The 20,343-nt window shown below is 36.6% G+C and overlaps 1 protein-coding gene across 1 annotated transcript in view; it reads left to right on the top strand.

Annotated features, from left to right (window-relative positions):
- UNC13C (unc-13 homolog C) overlaps positions 1 to 20,343 on the top strand; it is a 208,279-nt gene that overhangs the window by 122,255 nt on the left and 65,681 nt on the right. Inside the window, exon 18 of the mRNA XM_053462529.1 lies at positions 3,763 to 3,896. Within this exon, the coding sequence (XP_053318504.1) occupies positions 3,763 to 3,896 (134 nt within the window). The remainder of the gene's footprint in view (positions 1 to 3,762; positions 3,897 to 20,343) is intronic.

The raw sequence follows: 20,343 nt of genomic DNA, 5'->3' as shown, positions 1-20,343 counted from the left end.
TTTATGATTATGGTACTGATTTTTGTTTGCCTGCAAGCCAAGGAGCGCATTGGTGAGAAATGCTGCCTGCGTACGGCCATGGTTGCTGCCTTTTACATGAGTTTGGCAGAACCGCCAACTATCTGTGCAAGCACTTGCCTTCTGATGCATTTCCCTATCATATTTGACTTTTGTAATGAACGTGGTGGGGCCGTCTCGCCCACAACACTGGTTATGGTATAGGAAAGGAGAAGAAAATGAAAAAGGCCAGAATAACATTACTGACAATACTAATTGCAGCCAGGGGGAAAAAAAACAAGGGGTCTTAAAAATTAATCTTTACTACAAAAAATTATAATTATCCATAAACTAAGGAATATAATTATTTTGACCACAAAACACTATCTATAAATGCAAATTGCTAGTGTATACATTTTGGCAGGATTTTGCAAGAGTTGCACCCATTCACGCACAAATACATGTAGGGATAATTTATCTGTCATTACACTTCTGCATAGGTTTTAGAACATCTTGGCCTAAGAGAATCTGATATAAAGAACTGGTTTGACAAAGATGGCTTTGTGCACACCAAGGGCCCAAACCCCACCCATATGCTGTGTAGTCTGGTTTTTGCCTAAAGGAATTCATAATTTCCATATGGAAATCCAACAGTTATCATGTGCAGAGTACAACTCTGCTAGACTGCATTACTAAACAAAATAGTACATTTATCAGTTTGCACACTGCCAGCTTTACTGTTTTGCATTTGCTGACATTTGTTGAATTTTTCTTATCACTCTGTAAGTGTTACTGTTAACTGTGTCTTTCACTGCAAACCTTGTTCTAATGCCACAGATAAGAATGAAAGCAAAGCCCGGCATTCAGGGTATAGGTAAAGCCCAAGCTCACACGGTTTCCCCAAATATTGTAAAATTACTGAACAATATTCTTTTCTTGCTGATTCCCACACTTGGGATATTTGAGGATCAGCAATCCCACAGATAACTATCTGGCTTATGTACAGAAATAGAGCCCTGGGGTTTTTATTCGAATTGACCTACACTGCTCTCAGTATATGCCTGAAAACATCTTTGTTCACGGTTGACTTCATCTCACAGAAAATTTACCTGAACCTAATAGCTGGATTTCAAATTAACATGTGCATTTTGCATTATATTCATTCATCTTCCTTGGCTTCCTTTGCAGAATATTCAGTTTAAAATGATTTCATCGGAACACCAGTACAACATCAGGAATGGAAAAAGTAATATTGTGCAAATGGATGTTTATTAAGTCATTTTTTTTCTATTGGCAACAAAGAAACTGCAGAGTGTTTCTTAATTTTTGTTACCACCAAAAAGTAAAAATATTATTCAATAAGTAGTTTAATATTTAATCAGCTATTGATGAAAGCTACTAAAGTAAGGTTCATATTACATTTTTATGTAAAGTTTCTACTACAACATTTTTTTAGTAAAGTTTAATGAAGACTTTCAGCCCCGAATGCTTACACATACTTAAATAGCACAATGTAATCAGCATTCTGTACTCACAGACCTAAGGGTATAACAGATATAAAGAACCATGTCATCTTGTTCTTTCCATAAAAGTCAGACGCGGCAAAAAACAATACACACAAATAAGACATATCTTTGTAATTTAAATGCATTATACACTATTGCATTTAAATAATCAATCTGCTAATTTAGGGAGGCATTTGATGGATTTATTGATTGCTGATCATATGAGCCAGTACAAAAGTGTTCCTACCATATACGTGGATGAGGTAGTTATATAATATGTACACTTGCTAAAGCATAACAATAGAGGAACACAGTTATTCTACTGTAGTTTTGCAATCAACAGATCACATTCTGGTAGTGCTGAGGGGATAATTATAGATAGTTATAAAATGATAACATTTTATAGCTCTTAGCTGGACCAGTTAATCAGTCCCTTATCCCTTTAGATCTATTAGATTGTTATACATTTTAGTAAACAGGGTATCATTTATTTTTAACTTTGTTGCATGACGTTGGATTTGTGGATTGAAATCATATTTTAGTTCTTTCCTTTTCTTAAGACAATGACCTCATCAAAGCCCACTTGGAGCCAACTTCAAAAGTGCTGTGTTGAGTCTGGAAGGGATATGAACAAGTGGTTTAGCAGTTATAGTTTGTCCATTGTCGTTTGTTCATTCTGATTGATTAAATAATCAACGCCTAATTATTGCAATTTTTAAAATGTCAATATTGAGAAAAATGACCTGAGTTGAATGAGTCAATATTTTCAACCATATATATTATTACTGTATTAATGGGCCATTCAAGTATTGATCATTTTCGTGAAAAAAATATTAGTACTGTCTGCATGCCCTTTTATAGTGCTTCTCTGTAAAACTAATTATATGGCTCAAGGCTCATGCAGTTTTTGGCTGAGCACTTGAAACAAATGGAAATTAGACACTTGGCATTTCCCATGTGCCAATGACAGCCTGTATGGTTATAATTTACAATTTGTAATCGGTTATAATCTGATGATGTCATAGTAAGTCTCTTGTGTTAGGTTTAAGTGGGATGTTGAGTTGAAAATCATTCTATAGCCATTTGTTAGCAAACCTGTAATTGTGTGATCTGCATTGCACATATATCTGTCTGGAATACAGTTGAAGCTACCTTCTCCTGTAGAGCTCCCAATACTATAAGCTATTTTGAGTAGACTATACAATTGAAAAACAGTTCTCAAATGCTTTAAAGAACGCCTATTGCAAGTGCCCTGGTTGTTATTGATGACAGTATGTCGTATTTCTTCTATTTTCTCTTCCATAGCAGATTAATAAAAAGTAAGGAAGGTTTGGTGTTGAAGGTGGTGATTGAGTTCTGTGCAAAAAGGAGGCAACATTTGTTCAGACAAAACCTGTAACATATTGACTCTTATTTATGTTGTCATTCAAGAATATAAGACTGGTGATCGCAACCCGACTTACACTTAATTAAACAACATGGTGGTTATGAAAACATGGTTCTGAGAAAGCATGCTTGGAGAGGACAGTATCTTTACTTTTGTAATGATAGATTCAAATTATATGAAAGGAATATTGGTACCAGAGAAGATACTCCAGTGAAGATTGTCATACTTGATTACAGCTGGGCCAGTAACTATCTATAACTCACAAAATGCCCAATAAAGCCATGCGGTGTATTCACCTGAACCATGCACTCCTTCAAATTCTGAATGCTGAATTTGGAAAGTCCCAAGCAGCAGAGACGCATCTTAAGTTCTATTAGTAAATCAAGAAAAGTTGCAGCTGAACTCTCAGTAGTGAAAACCCAAGATAATACATGTTAGATTTTTATGTGTGAGTTATCTCTTTGAGAGTCAGTTGAGGGTTAGTGATTAAATCTTATAATTTGTTGCAAGAGTCCCACAATATGAGCTTTTACTGCCGTTTCTGTTGTTTAGTATACAATGTATAATTTTATTTGTAGATTTTATGTGTTCTGTTTGAAAATTAATCTTAATAGCATAAACATGTTTTAACAATAACTGTGAATCATTTGCAAGCATCGGAGTACATTTACATGATGTACTAAGGGGCTAATGTCAAATTAATTTTCTTACTCCACATATAGGAAACATAAAGTAAACATCAGAAGTTATTTAATTTGAAATAGAACGTCATTTTCTCATTTAATAACCATTATATTAATTTACAGTTTAAGAGAAGTTAATGCTTTAAAGCAAGATTATATAATTTCCCTCGTGTCATTTCATATCTTTTAGGGAAAGAAACAAGACATTCCAAGAGAAGACCAAGGTCCAACAATCAAAAACCTGGATTTTTGGCCAAACCTCATAACTCTAATGGTCACTATTATTGATGAAGATAAGACCTCATACACACCAGTCTTAAATCAGTGAGTATATAAAAGAAATGTATTATGAAACACTGTATTACTTACAACCTAGTCAATGCATAAGTAGGGGTAGATGGTACCAAAGATGAGAACATAGAAGCGAGAAGATTGTTGTAGTGATTGATATCATGGTTTTGAGGAGTTTGTTCTTTAGGTGTTTTATCAAGATAAAGATGCATATTACCCATGTAGTCAGGGACATATTTATGTAAGGCACTTCCCTAACCCAGTTTTAGGGCAGTGCCCTTAATCTTCCAAAATAAAAGTAGGAACAATTCCTTGCATTAACTTGTGGAGGGGTCTCCTCCATGGTGACCCAGGAGTACAACCATTTTGGAAAAGGACAGACTGTATGCAGGAGACCAAAAGAGTGGCTCAGGAAAGAAAGGAGATTTTGAAGTGGACTTGCAGCAACACCCCCACCAGCTTGACACCCTAGGTGGCTTCCTAAGCTATGTCTATGTGGTTGCATCCATGTCTGATGACCAGAGATGTGCACCCATAGTAGCGACTTCTATTACGCTGCAGGGGTAAATTGGGTAAAGTGTAGACAAGCTTGTATGAAAGCAAGATGTGATTACATTTTTCAGAATTTGCTCTACCTCTTTTTTATTTCTCTGGAATTTTGAATCATATACTTTAATAATATGGGTTAGTCCAGTACTATGGTGAAACTTCAGTTAATTGAAGATAATGGAACAATATTTTTCTTTTAAGTGAAACAATGTTCGTACAAAACAAGTACAGCCTGATTGTTTAAAGGATTATATCAAAGCTGCATGAGCCTCGCGGAATGTGCACACTTTTGTTTTTGCATGTTTTGTGTGATATGACTAACTATGAAGAGGGTTTACTTATTTTGCACAATGCAACTGTATCCACTACTACAAATAGGATTTGATTGTGTCATGCAGGCTCAGACTGACTCTCAAGCACAATGGGCAAATGCCAAGAGGGCCAGTGACTGATAGTACCTCTTGTGTACCAGCTTCCATGACCTATCAAGTCCTCCAATGTGTGGCCTCGAGCTTGAGGCATATGGCAAAAGTATCGTATGCAGCTGCCTCTGTCCAGCAGGCGGCCACGTGCATGCCATATGAGAGACGATGGCAGTAAAGTTCCAGATCCAATTTTAATCCTCAATTCCTGGTGTTATGCATACTATTGATTATTGAAACAGAAGTGACAATTATTATTTATAATATGAAACTCAAATCTATTACAGTTTCTAGTACTCTGTTGAATCAGGGAGGCAGGTAATAGTTTCCAGGCTAGTATAAAAACTTGGATAATCTGCTACTTACTATGACTATATATATATATATATATATATATATATATACTATATCTTGTTATCATTAAAGATGTTATGAAGGGTAATAAATAAAAAGCAGCAGAGCTATTCGGTGGCAGCTAGACCCATTATGATACGGTTCTGGTGTACCAGTAGGAAGTACTTGGGAACATATGGGACCTGTAACTGCACTGTGGGCCACCTGGTGAGCGATCTCTCTTGTAGGCGGCTCATTGAGCAGCGTCACGCTTTGGTGCAGACAGGCTGCCAACCCCAAAAACTGCTGCCGTAGTCCTTAATGGTCTAGGCTAGAATACATATCTGACTGCATAATCTCTCTGTGGTTATGGCTTTTGAAAGGCCAAAGTCAGATTGTAATGGAAAAATATATGATACATTTCAACACAGTGACTTCCTATTACACTAGTCATACTTGCATTTAAATCTCTGCAGAAGGAGCTAGAGGATTTATATTATCATGTAGAGCTGCTGAAGAATACACAATATAAACCAACATTACATATAATTGCATCCATGTAAGTCTACCATATATAATAGTCAGTTTGAAATTATATAAATTTGATCCCTGCATTACTTTGTATTGTATTTCGGTGTCAATTCAAAAATCTTTATTAGTCGGCGTGTTTAGAATTTAATATAAACGACCCCAATAAATAGATGGGTAGAGAGCACTGCAAAGAAAAAAGTAAACAAAAGCCGCCCACCGCTAGACTGCATCAAGTGCAGTTCTGCAAAATGCTACGTTTCAAATTATTGTCTTGGTTACTTTTGTTAACCAAGCAGAAAACCAGTTTGAAATATCTAAGGAGCCCAAGGCTGCGCTAAACCCACATGCTTATTGCTAGTAAAATATTTAAAATAATCTACAGCCTTCGCTGCTTCAGAATGAAACATTGAAACCTAAAAAGATAAAAGAAAGATGTCAGATTCTGTGACACTGCCATTCTTCATCCTAATGAGCAGTGAAAGTGGAAATGTGTGGTTTTCTCCCTTTCTCTGCAGGATGCCTTTGTGCTTCCCAATGCCGCATTCTGTAATAATGCCTGTTTGCAAACTCAGGTAATCATTAGTGTATGATTGCAGCTCCGTACTATTGTGTTTTACCGCAATACCATTCTGAAATCAGTTTGCCGTTTATTAGGAGTACTAGCTGCCTGGCTTCTTGCCTTTTATTGCTGCTTGCAGACTTTTCTGAGTTTCAGGCGCTAACTCAAACAACCCTTAGGCATCAACTGAGTGAACAGTGCATTGCTTTTACTTTCAGAGATTTATATGTTATTGGAAGCTTAAGTAGCAAATGCTAAGGTTAAGCTGTATCTTATGGAACAGAAAGGGTGTGAAAAATGGTAACAATTCAATGTATTCAAGTGACCCTACCTATATATATATATATTAAAAAAAAAAAACATTTTAAAAATTCATATAAATTAGAAAATATGGTGTTCTCCATGTATCTTGTGATTAGGAATCAGTGATTTTGTAAATTATTTTATCACGAATTTCAAGAAAAACAAAACCTAGAAGGGTGTTCTAAACATGGATTTAGATTTGCATTTGAAAAATAGCAAGCGGTGGAAGATGTTGACAGATTGCATCATTCCATATGATATGGCGATAAGCAGCTTTTTTCAGTTATTGCACCGGAATTGTTATTTTCAATTTACCCCCTAAGTTTTTAATATGGAATGGAGGAGGGGGTTCTTATGAAATGGTTCTTACGAACCATACGAAATGCCAGAACACAATCTGCTAAGTACTTTTAATAATCTCCTTCCCAGTGTAAAATATATGGATTATATTTTCTGTACAACTCAATTGACAAGCTTTACGTAGACATTCGGGACTTAAAAGAAAACTAGTTCTAGTTGCAGTATTGTAGCTGTATATCATTCTCACCAAATGGGATTTGTTTTAGAGCAATGACATAAAGCCAAACATCTCAGTTGTACAGACAGGTATAAAAGTGTTAACAGGTCATGATATGAGTAGCTTAAAACTGCATTTTGTTGTTTGTTGCAAAAGTGGAAACAATCCAATTAAATGATAAAAACACAGTGGCCACAAGTACAAGCAGTTAGCCATAAGACAACAAAGAAAACATGCATTACCAAACCTACAGATAAAACCGCACTGTAAAAGAAGTACCTAAGATGTTTTATTTATGGGCCAAAGCCCTTTTGTGACTTGCATTTAAAGGTACTCTATGGGGAATGTTTTTCAATATTTCTTTCCAAATTTAAAAGCATTTTGTCAAATATTTTCTACCCCGAATAGACAGTACATGCAGCATGATGCCCATTGCTGGGAGCTCCCCAGGTATGGCGAGGAGCCTTTGATATGGTAGAAGTTAAAACTTTATGGGCTTCTACTACCTGGATTTTAGGGATCTGGTGGTCTTGTTGGTTCTGCTGGTATGACAAAGGTGTTCCACGAAAAAAGTAAAGGCCATTGGTGTGAGTATAATAGGAGCCAATGACATGACAGCTATGCAGCAGAGACTATGAGTGCCAGCATGTTTTCAGTGTCACAAATAGATTTTTTTCCAGTTAAACAGATTTATTTCCATTATTTTGAGGACTTAAAATGATATATAGCAGGAGTAAAAATGAATATGATTTTTTTGTAACGTATTAAAGGAAGGATGACATGGATAGCATTAGCTGTAACAGTGATGTGTTACAGAGTATGGTGCAGTAAATGAAATCACTGAGATTCCCCCCAGGTCAGTATAATGTATGTAAACTACGCCTGGTTGAGCTTTAGGCTTCTCTTCCTTAATATACTCTATACACATTTAAAAAATAATGAAACTAGTAAAAAGTTTGTAAATGGATCTACATAAAATGTCACTAAACAAAAAACTTATTTGCTTAATTGGTTGAAACAAAACCTCTGAGTTCACAGAAAAGCTTTTGAAGCAATATCCTGAGATTACTTAGCCTAATGTGCTGATATAGTAACATTTCTATTAAATATATTTCTGGTTCTACCAATTGGGGATTTCTGTTGTATATGTTATTTTTGTACGATCGAATGAACATTGAAAGATGTGCATTATGTACTACATTGTTAGTACTTTGTACCACAATTGCATTTTATACATAACACACCAAATGAGCAATCCATATCTGCTGCCCAAATCATTATAATGTTTTTTTTGGTTTGTTTTTTGTGGGATATCTAATCCTATCATGTTCTTATCATCATTGTTAACAAACCAATGTTACATTTTTGCACAAGAAATACGGAATAGATTATAAACTCTCGAGGGCAAAGCCTTCTCCTCGGTCTGTTCCATTTCATATGACACCATTTTTCAAGTTAGTTTTCAATCTGGAGAGTTCCCAGGTATGCTGATTACAGTATTTTTTTTAAGGAATTTTTTTTTATTCCATTGAATGCTTGAAAGTTAAAGTAGTATGGAAACAGAGAATCCCAGTTCTAAATTACTGGGACTTTGTCAAACAATTATTATAAACAATATGTATTGGCTAGTGCTCCACTTTAGTTAGAAGACAGCAGGGTGGGGACACTGCCCGCTAGCTTCTGGAGGGCTGCAAGTAAGAAAAGTTAGAACTCCTCCCTGGACCTTTTTTGTTTTTTTGTAATAGTCCTCACACATGTAGTTTCAGATGTAGCCTATTTTAGTGACAGTATTTTTGATTTTGCTACGTATTGGCATGTATTGTTGGGCAGACCAGATGGGCCGCATGGTTCTTATTTGCCGTCACTTTCTATGTTTCTACGTCATGTTTTAAGAGCATTGTTTTCAAGAATGTGTGCAAATTGTATGGCCTCTATATCATAAGGCCATTAGATTGGGCTTACCCAAGGACACACCTGCCACTCTTAGCCTGCTAGAACTTTATATAACAACAGGAAAAGGACACAATTTGAAAAAATAAAAGCCCACCATTAGGCTATAAAACAGTAAATTGCATAATTAGTTTGAAAATTCTTTTGGCATAGACTTTAAGTTGTAGTTATTACATCTTCATGAGAACAGAGCTGCATGTCATGATGATAAATGCAGTTAGGATGCATTGTTGTGATGTGAGAATTAGAGTATATTTTTAAAGTACTCTTTATGCAGCCTTTAGCCAACAGATAAAATAGAATAGTCATGGTGTTGAAAGCTATTATTCCAGACATATCACTGAGCGTGTTGTTCCATTTGCTTTCTTCATATCAAATGCAATGCAGGCACTATCACTTTCAGAATGAATTGTGCAGGAAAGCTAATTATGCATACTAAAGTAGAACCATTCATTGTGTTCACCTTTTTATATGTGAAATTTGGACATCCTTTACTTGCAAATAACGTGTTGTTTGCATGTATGTATTTAATATTTAATATGGACATTAGTCATTATTGGAGCCCATGCTAGTCCTGGAAACTGGTTTAGTTTGTTTTATTCACATTCCAGGAAATATGTATGTTATCTTGACACGTGGAAAGTCAATATATCGTCATTAAACTAAATTAAATAAAGACACAAGGCCACAGCATTTGTTGATCGCTCTGACAATCTATTTTAAGCTAAACAAACTGGCATACGATGTACTAAACACCTTGCCAATGAGACCTTGATGGTTGTGTGGGGTCCATGAGACCACTAACACATGCATAACATCGGCGTAACATACACTGCATGATGCAGTCACTGCTTGCCACTCACTAGGGACCACATTTTATATATATATATATATATATATATATATATATATATATATATATATATATATAGCCAGTACACCCCTCAATTTTTGTGACAACACTGAAGAAATGACACTCTGCTACAATGTAAAGTAGTGAGTGTACAGCCTTTATCACAGTGTAAATTAGTTGTCCCCTCAAAATAACTCAACGCACAACCATTAATGTCTAAACCTTGGGCCCAAAGTGTCAATATTTTGTGAGGCCACCATTATTTTCCAGCACTGCCTTAACCCTCTTGGGCATGAAGTTCACGAGAGCTTCACAGGTTGCCACTGGAATCCTCTTCCACTCCTCCATGACGACATCATGAGGAGAGTCTTCTGAACTCTCAGCCACTCAGAGACCTCCTTCACTCATAATTCTCATTCCGAGACAATGCATTGTCCCGGATTGAGCCTACCCGTGATCCAAGACTTAAAGTCCTGGGACATGTGGTCACCCTAAGTGCCCCTCAAATTAGTTGTACCTCAGACAGCAAAGTTCTGCAGTGATTCCAGCCCTCAGGGACTTGAAACCAAAACGAGGGAGGGAACAATTCCTTGTTCTTTGAGTCATCCAAAGAAGTACACTGTAAAGCCCTTCCTCTTATGGCCTCCCATGATTCCTGTTCAAAAGCCCCCAATTCCAATCCCACTAAAGTCTCTTGCCCAATTCACACTAACCTGAACCTTGGACTATGAGCATATTAATGATATCCCATGCCTAATCAAGCAGCCTTTTCATCAATACGAAATCATGTGTTGCCATGTAAAAGTTAGAACCCAAGCATCCTCACCCTGAACCCGTAAATTCCCATGTAATCAAGCAACCTCTTGACTTTAGTTCCTGGGCTGCTGCACAGATCTGCTCTCAATCCCCTGCCACAATGGATTTACCTGAACATTTATTAGGGTACAGTTGCCAGCCCAGCCTACCAGAACTTTACCTCTGTATATAGTACTGTGCACTAATACATACAGTAAGTTTATTAAAACCTATTGAGAAGGCAGTTCTCCACTGACTCCTGCGCTACAGCTAGTAACTGGCTCTGTATATTTAATGACCATTCCGTGCAGTCATGCAGCCCTTGCGTTGATGCTTAATTCTAGGGCTGTTCTCGCTATTAAAATCATAAAGGACATCTTAGGGTCAGTATAATACACAGTATGATGCTTCAACTATCTTCAGAGTTCTGCATAATTTGCAGAATGATTGAGCATCAAATAAAATTTTCTGTTTCAAGCAGGTGCTAATTTGCATACAACTCTTTGTTTTTGATGGTTGCATTCTTCTAATCAAGCTATCCATGTCGCTGACTTTGCATATTTTACAAGTCCTCCTTAATGATTCTTTCTACAGTGTATGCTTCAGAATACTAACATACTCTTGAAACACAAACTTAACACTTAATGTTAAGATTAACTTTTTCCTTACACTTCTAGGTACACTCAAGTAATAACACTTACACATCCATGCTCACACACAAACCAAGCACATCCATGCTCACACACAAGCACGCACACATCCATGCTCACACACCTACACATCCATGCTCACACATCTACACATCCATGCTCACACACCTACACATCCATGCTCAAACACAAACACCTACACATCTATGCTTACAAAGACCTACACATCCATGCTGACACACACATACAATTATACATCCATGCTCACACACACACACAATTACACATCCATGCTGACACACACAATTACACATCCATGCTGACACACAATTACACTTCTATGCACACACACAAACACAACAAACACACGTTCATGCTCTTATACAAACACAATTACACACGCACAATTACACATCCATGCTCACCCACACATGCACAAAATTACACATCCATCCAAATGCGACCGCTGTGAGCCCTGTAGTTACACCAGTGAGGCACTCGTATTGTCTTTGAATATGTGTGTTGAGTTCAACACAACCTACTTATTAGATATAGTATATCTTATTTAATGAACAGTGATTCCCCTGAAACGGCTACATATTCAAACTAGAGATTTCTTTATAGCAAACACATTTATCCTTATATGGTCCAAAAGTATAGGTTATTTTTGCAAAGCATGTTGTTAAGGCAAAACTTTAGATTTCAGTGAGAATGTTCAAAGCTTAAAACAGGTTGTCTGTTATATTTGATCAAACTACAGTTTGAAACTTGCTAAAACATGTTAAGACATATTGGTGCAGGAGAACAGGGGCTTAAGTGTTCCTGCAAGATGATAATCTATGAAGGGGTTAAGGTAGAATAAGATGTTTGTCTTTGAGATTTATGCACATTTTTGTTATTTGTCATAAAGTAAATCTAAGTGAAGATCCATGACAATTAATTATGTGCAGAGTAGCCAATTCATAGGACAATTAAGCACAGAGTAGTTCTATTATTCCATTGATGGTCTTAAAATTTTACAGCATTATTGAAAATGAACATGTTTTCTCATTATATATTCATATTCAGTATGTTCATGCATTATAAAAGGTGAACTGTAAAATACGTTTAACACAGTTTTCAGAAAAGTGTAGTCTTTTGTAGGCTTATGCATTCAAATTTGTACAAATTTAAGTTTTAATGAAATTTGTCAGTTTCACTTCTTCATGTAAATCTTTGAAAATGAGGAGGGACCCCCAAGAAAACTAATGAAAACAAAACAAAACTGTGGTTACATGCTTGGTTAATGAACAATGGTGTGGAGGTGGGGCACAGAGGTTTATTCACTAATGCAGGAGTTAACAACTAAGTTCCCATGAGAACTTTGGCTTAAGGAACCAGCATCACTATATATTACCAAGTGAGTGTTTTTTGCAAGTGGTTGTCTGATAGAGCAAAATCCTTGTTTAAATGAAGCACATTTCTTATAAATGACTGGTGATTGAGCAATGCACATCGATGATTGAGATTCTGGGAGCAGAAATTTGCCAGGCTTGGCTGCTTGTAACACATAATCATAACGTTCTTGTAAAATATTTTGGAAATGCATAGTTTAGTGAATAAAACCCAGAATGATACATGAAACCACTTATGGTACATCAGGCTTAAGCGTGAACCACATTAAACAGTTTGCAAGCTTAGTCGATTTGTGGGCCATTAGACTGTAACGGTTTCACCAAGAGAGTTGTAGTCACTTCCAGAGATTACCCAGATGAATCCTCTTGTTGTCCCGAAATCCCTTTCAGCACCAGTCAGCATGCGCACCTTGGAACCCCGCTATGTGTACCCAATAAGTAGACACAACTACCTTTAACTGAGTACAGCAGGAATGAACATTTTATTGAACAGAATATAGCATATTTATACACAGAAACATCAAGACAACAACCAGGTTTTAAACAACAAAATAAAATGGCTCAATTACATCAGTACATAATTGAATTACATCACACAAGACTTAACTAGAACAATTTAAAAACTTAAGGTGCAGGAAAACAATGACTATGGAAGGGGCCTCCCATGGTGTGAGCAGTCTTTGTACATTTCAACCTGCATTTATACAAGTGCCCCCCCCCTCACTTCCCCCCACAGGAGGAACCATGGCCAAAATGTCCAGGCAGAATGTGGGCAAGTGCCCATGAGACTGCAAATCTCGGGGGGGGGGGGTGTTATGTATTGCCCAGAAATGTAGTTTCATCACAGAGACCATGTTCAGAAATACCTTGTGCAGATTCAAAAAATTTGATTTCTTCTGACACTTACATGACAAAAATGTCAGGAAGGCTAATAGCACCAGTATCAGGAGCAGTAGTAGGTTTGTTCAAACCTTGAGTCCAGTTGTGACCTTTTCTAAAGAAGGATATCATAGCACTAGAAAGGGTGCAGAGGCGGGCTACAAAATTAATAAAAGGAATGGAGCACTATAGTTATGAAGAAAGGTTAACAAATTTAAATCTGTTTAGTTTAGAAAAACGTCGCCTCAGAGGGGATATGATAACGTTATATAAATATACTAGGGGCCAATACAAACCATTGTGTGGAAATCTGTTCATAAACAGGACTATGCATAGGACACGTGGTCATGCATTTAGACTGGAAGAAAGGAGATTTAGACTAAAGCAGAGGAAAGGGTTTTTTACAGTAAGGACAATAAGGATGTGGAATTCTCTGCCTGCAGAGGTAGTTTTATCAGAGTCTGTACAGACGTTTAAACTGCAACTGGATGGATACCTGGAAAAACATAATATTCGGGGATATAATCTTTAATTATGGGGAAACAGCTTATTGATCCAAGGAGAAATCTGACTGCCATTTTGGGGTCAAGAAGGAATTTTTTTCCCTGGTTAGTGCAAAATTGGAAAGAGCGAAGCCGGGGTTTTTTGCCTTCTTTTGGATCAACAGCAACAAATTAACAGATATAGGAAAGGCTGAACTTGATGGACGCATGTCTTTTTTCAGCCTATGTAACTATGTAACTATGTAACTATGACAATGAGATACATTTTCCAATGACATCCCTTTGGTCAATTAAAGATATTTGAGGCAAGCTTCAAAGTTACAGCTGTATCTGGAAGAATGTTTTTTTTTTTGGTTTGTTTTTTAAAGAAATTATTTGGTGGGAAAATAAAGACTAAATATGTAATGTGTTTGTGGAATCAAGTAATGATAAGATTTGCAACACCAATAAAATGAATATCTTAATGCCAAAACTATTACTTTAATTTTTTATTATTTTTAGAGTCCACTTTTAACAATATATTACATATGATTTAAGGTTTATATCTTGAGGTAATAGCATATGTATTGATTTTTTTGGATAGTACTCTTTAATGAACGGGATGTAATACGATCTAAAACAAGAGACTTTACAACAAGTGGAGATGGCTGTGAAATTTATGGAGAGAAATTGACATTGAAACCTCTAAAAAATAAAGTAAGAAATTAAATAGTTACTGGGAAAGATAATGATTTTCATTGCCCTCTTATTACTAAGTAAAATATCTGAATGTGTTTTACAAAATGTTGGCCTATATCACTTGAGAATGAGTGATTTTAAAAAGGTTGGATTTTAATAATCATTTGAAATGCAGTTAACTGGCTTTTGCTTATTCTACTAATCCATTGGACCATATGTGGAACAGTAAGTTACGGAAGCTTCTGTTGGTGCAAATCCTTCCTGACTCCTTACCTGCTATCAATTTCTAACACTTGTCGTATATATAGGATTAGGAGGAATACTGTTGAACGCTTCTCTGCCATTCACTGGATTGAATGTACAGAAAATTTATTATTTTTTTATTTTTAAAATAGTTCACCTGATTTATTCTAAAATTATTTAAAGGTCAGTAACAGAACACAACCATACTTTCTAAGCCAAGGCAAAGAGATATTCTCATAATTATTTATAGGCTTTGCAAGGTACAGTACACACAATCTGAAGTATCACAGTTTTAGCTGTAAATTTATTACAGCTGCCATCTGTCACTGCAAGGAACTGGGCACTGCCTGTACCAGTCATTTCTTTTAACATAATGCCTTGAGCCAGCTGACCAAGGTGATCAATAAATGATGTGAAAGTAGGGAACATTTGTACAAATGCCATTACTGTTCAAGTCACCAAATGCTATTGTGTAAAGTTTCACAATATACCTGCTATCAAGTACAGAACAGAATCTGAGCTAACTCGTCCATCATAGCTCGCTCTCTCTCTCTCTCTCTCTCTCTCTCTCTCTCTCTCTCTATACTTACTATTTTGTACATAAAGTAAAAAAAATGGGCTATATTCAAAGGAATGGTTACAAGTTCACAATGCTGGTCATCTCCTGATAATTAAAGCTTCAGATATTAGAAAACTATTAATTAACGTTTACTTTAATTTAGTTAAGCCCTTTTCACCAGAGGATATAAACATGGTGCCTTTGGGTCTATTACAAGCTTAATGTCAACTACACTGACAGGATCGCAGAACAGAATAACTTGCATGTGAACATGTTATTGACTATGTGAAATTAGTGTTCCCTTATATGTGCTTACCTTATGGATAATACACAAAGAAAATAATAGCATACTTACTAAATAATAAACTTTATTTTAATTTATTAAAATTGGAAAGGTTACTTCTGCCTCCCTGAACAGATGCTATTAAAAGCAGTTTAACTAAAAAAAAACATGGGACTGAGAAAATGCAGGAAGAAAAAATATTACATAAATTATGACTTGTTTTGCTCAGCATATTACAGAAGTTCTTAAAAGCATAATAGGATCAGTTTCAAAAGGCCCACTCCTGCACCAAGAAGCTTTGAGGCACCCTGAGACATTGAGCCCCCTATACCATAGGGGCTGCAAGAACCAGTTTAATACCCCTGTACTTTAGTCATGTAGCGTTCCCAACGTTTAACCAAAAGAATCAAGTTCCTATAGAACTAAAATGTTTCAACCCAGGTCAGCTCATTAGCTATGTCAGACTTGGTACATGCCTCGCTGTCAGTGTCCAGCAATGTTCAACCAAGGGTGCTCAAGTTGATATTGAGACAATATGAATTTTAGCTACCTAACACCATTTGTAGTCCACCTTTTCAGTTTCTTCTATCTGCATTTATTATTGAAATTTAAGAAGTCAGTGTAAAGCTTCAACTTAAACCAGGAGTGAAACAGTATTTCATAAAATTAAAACAATAATCACACAACTTAGATTGTTTATCATAATTTGTGGTTAACATCTTCTTTCACCCGGAGATATTCTACAGTAACATTTTTGTAGAAAGTAGGAGTTGGTTTGACCAAGATAAAGCAACTAGCTGTTTGCTCTCCATACATGTACTGTATTGTTATTAAAAATTGTTCTAATAATGAAACTGATTATGAAATAAATGAGTTGTGGAAGGTTTGAGTAACCTATTAATGTGTATAATTAAATGTGGAAATTGAGACACCTGTACTGAGAGGTCTTGTGAGAGGTGGGGAGGGGTAGGCTGGTGCCAGAAATGAAAGGGGTTCCCCTGGAAATGAGTGACACCGTAGGCATACCCACCCGCCAACCTTAACCAAGGCCCACATGGGAGCTGCAGTCGAGGTCTATGCAACAACACAAACCTCCATTGATTTTACAGCTCCCAAGGCCAGTCAGGCGAGATCAGAAGAATCTCCCTTTGAATGTCATTTCACAAATGTAGCTGTGTAATACAGGGCAAACTCATTCCTTTGTAAATTCATAAAAGCTAAAATGTTAGACTATCGGGTAAACTCCTGCATTGATCAATACATCCCCCTCAATTGATTCATAGTCAATATGATACCATTGGAATATTGCCATGCAGAAAGTCAGGATGTATGGGCCAGATTTTCAGATACCTTCTTGAACAATATCCTTTGGAATATGCTGTTCTTAATGATTTCACAACATCACTGGGCAGGGTGGCAACCTCTTTGTGTAATAGGTCAATATTATTTCCACAAGATTAGACCGCTTTTGTGTGTGGTTGAAATAAGTTGGTTTGAGACAAACATATTTCTGGGTATATACAGGCACAGAAGGATTAACCACAAGGAAAAGGCTTCTACCTACAACCCGTGTCCTAGGGTACAACAAGTATTTTATTTCCATCCATAAAAACAGCAGCCCCATGGTTGTGTGAGTTTATATGAGCAGACCCTCCTTATTGTCAGTTGTCAAGTAATAACTGCAGACCTCTTGTATCGTGAATTAAACAAAAAAAATCTTAGATGTTGCTTCTGGTTTTGCTTGGTAAGTGTTTATTAGAAATGTACTGTCTGAAGCCTTTGCCTGAGGTCATTTTGCTGAATTTGTGACTGAACTTAAAAGAACATTATCATTCCATGTTTGTCTTTGATCTCTTGTGTTAATTAAACATTATATTCCCTGGTGTTGCCCTTGAAAAGTGTTTATTTAGATGTATGGGTTTCAAACGATAAGTGTCTCTGTCGGCATTTCATAAGATGACCATACATGATTTGCTAACACAATGTGCTTAATATAAATTTCCACTAAGAGCTGGTCATGCTTGACACACTTACCATTAAAAACAAAATAAAGTAATTGCCCTGTAGACATTCACTTACCTCCCTACATTGTTTTACAGTGCGTTTGTTATTTTGTGATCTGTTGATAACCATTTTAATTTGGGTACTAGCAGGAGAACAATGTATTTTATTTTCACACTTTAGTGAAGAAACATATTTTCTTTTTATTATTGAACCTTTTAGACATTAGAACACTGTGATTTCCTCATACCCACCAAGATCCAAGAGAGAGGGACTTTAACAGAGAAAACAGATCGGGGATTTATGTCCCAAAAGTTACTGTTTCTCCAAAATTGTGTGCATTGTGTATTTACAATGTGGTATTTAATATACTGAATTCCAAAAATATTTCACCTGAAATAAATTATGGTAATCAACTGTATTATACTTTATTAAAATTTAAATACACTCTTACCCCATTAGCCTTAGCAGTACTATTCTGCTTTCTGACACCAGTACATCAGTACCTGCTTTATTGTTTAGTGAAATGTTTCAACCACTGGTCTGTCAGGAACTGGGTCCATACGGACGACTGTAATGACCCACCATGCCCAAAGATCGAGTTCAGGAGTTCGGTATGCAGTAGCGGCAGGGGCGTACCTAGAGTATTTGGCACCCGGGGCGGATCCTGTAAGTGGCACCCCTCCCCAAATGTAAAGACATCTACAAAATTATGTTGGCAAGAATATTTATTGCACCAATTTGTAAACTGTATGTCAACTGTAAACAACAAGAAATCTGAAAAAATAAATTAATAACTTATAAGTAAAATAAATATATTTAAATAACATATAATAGTGCTTTCTTTAATAACCCCCCCAAAAAAACAACAAACACAACAAGTTTCTAAGAAGCCCTAACAAATGAGTGACAAACATTACAAATTAAGTACTGGCTAAGCAGCTAAAGACACTATAAACTAAAAAAAATTCTGATATTATAATCAGGAGTCACCATAACATTGTTATAGTGGTATAGCATGACACCTATCACTATATACTGAGCCAGGCAGTGACGGTGGTACAGCATAATGCCTATCACTCTATACTGAGACATTGACGGTGGTGCAGCTTAAGTAATTTCATTATATATTGAGGCAAACATTACAGTGAAACAGCATAACTCCTATCACTATACACTGAGCCAGATACTACAGTGGAACAGCATAACACCTATCACTATAACTGAGCCAGATATTGATGGTGGTACAGCATAACCGCTATCTTTATATACTGAGCTAGACACTTATAGTAGTACAACATAACTATCATTATACACTGAGGCAGACATTGACAGTTGTGCAGCACAACTGCTATCATTATATACTGAGACACGCGCTGACAGTAGTACAACATAACTGTTTCCATTATATACTGAGGCACGCGCTGACGGTGGTACAACATAACTGTTAATATATACTGAGGCCCACATTGCCGGTGATACAGGATAACACCTATCACTTTATACTGAGCACACATTGACGGTGGGGCAGCGTAATCCATATCACTATACATTGAGCCTGACATTTACAATAATGCAGCATAACCCATATCACTATATACAAAGCCATTGATGTGGTGTAGGCCTACCACTTCAGTGTCTGGCTTAGTATATAGTGGTAGGGGTTATGCTGCATTATTGTGAATGTCTAGATCGATGTATAGTGATAGGGATTATGTTGTACTGCCCTCAACTGCAGATCAGGGGAAGACTGTGAGAGTCAGTACAGCCTTCCCTTTTTCTGACTGCACCGTGACATTGGGAGGTCCTCTCCCCGTAATCATCCCCAAAGTCCATTTGTCCCCTACGTCACTAAACCACAACTCTCTTTTAATTACTCCCTGTAGTTCAGGTATAGATCAAATAAACAACACATGGAAACAGCACACGCAACTGAATAAGACATAAATATCCTGTATTTACAGGTATACATAAATAATGTATGGAAACATAGCATTGCAGGTATAAATCAACAGAACACACAAACCCAGCATTGCAGGTATAGATCAACTGGAAATCACTCAGCACTGAAGGTATAGATCAAATAAACAACACATGGAAACAGCACCCCAGGTATTGATCAACTGAATAAGACATACAAATCCTGTATTTGCTGGTAAACATAAATAATGTATAGAAACATAGCATAGCAGATATAGACCAACACATTAACACACAAACCCAGCTTTTCAGGTATTGATCAATTGGAATTCACATAAAAACTCAGCATTAAAGTTATAGATAAAACACCCTAAATTACAGGCATAGATCACAGATTGCACACCCCAAAGCCAGCGTCCACATTGCCCACATAGAACCTGACCAGCACCCTGCGGTGGGGGTGCAAGGCCTCTGTCTCCCAGCTCTGCCACTGTACGGAACAGTATAGAGTGATGGGAGTTATGATGTACTTTAGAGCATAATTATAATGAAAAAGAC

This window comes from Spea bombifrons, chromosome 4, assembly GCF_027358695.1.
Source record: "Spea bombifrons isolate aSpeBom1 chromosome 4, aSpeBom1.2.pri, whole genome shotgun sequence".
NCBI classification, from domain to species: domain Eukaryota; kingdom Metazoa; phylum Chordata; class Amphibia; order Anura; family Pelobatidae; genus Spea; species Spea bombifrons.
Note: the sequence above shows the minus strand (reverse complement) of the source record. Positions and strands in the feature narration are given on the sequence as shown.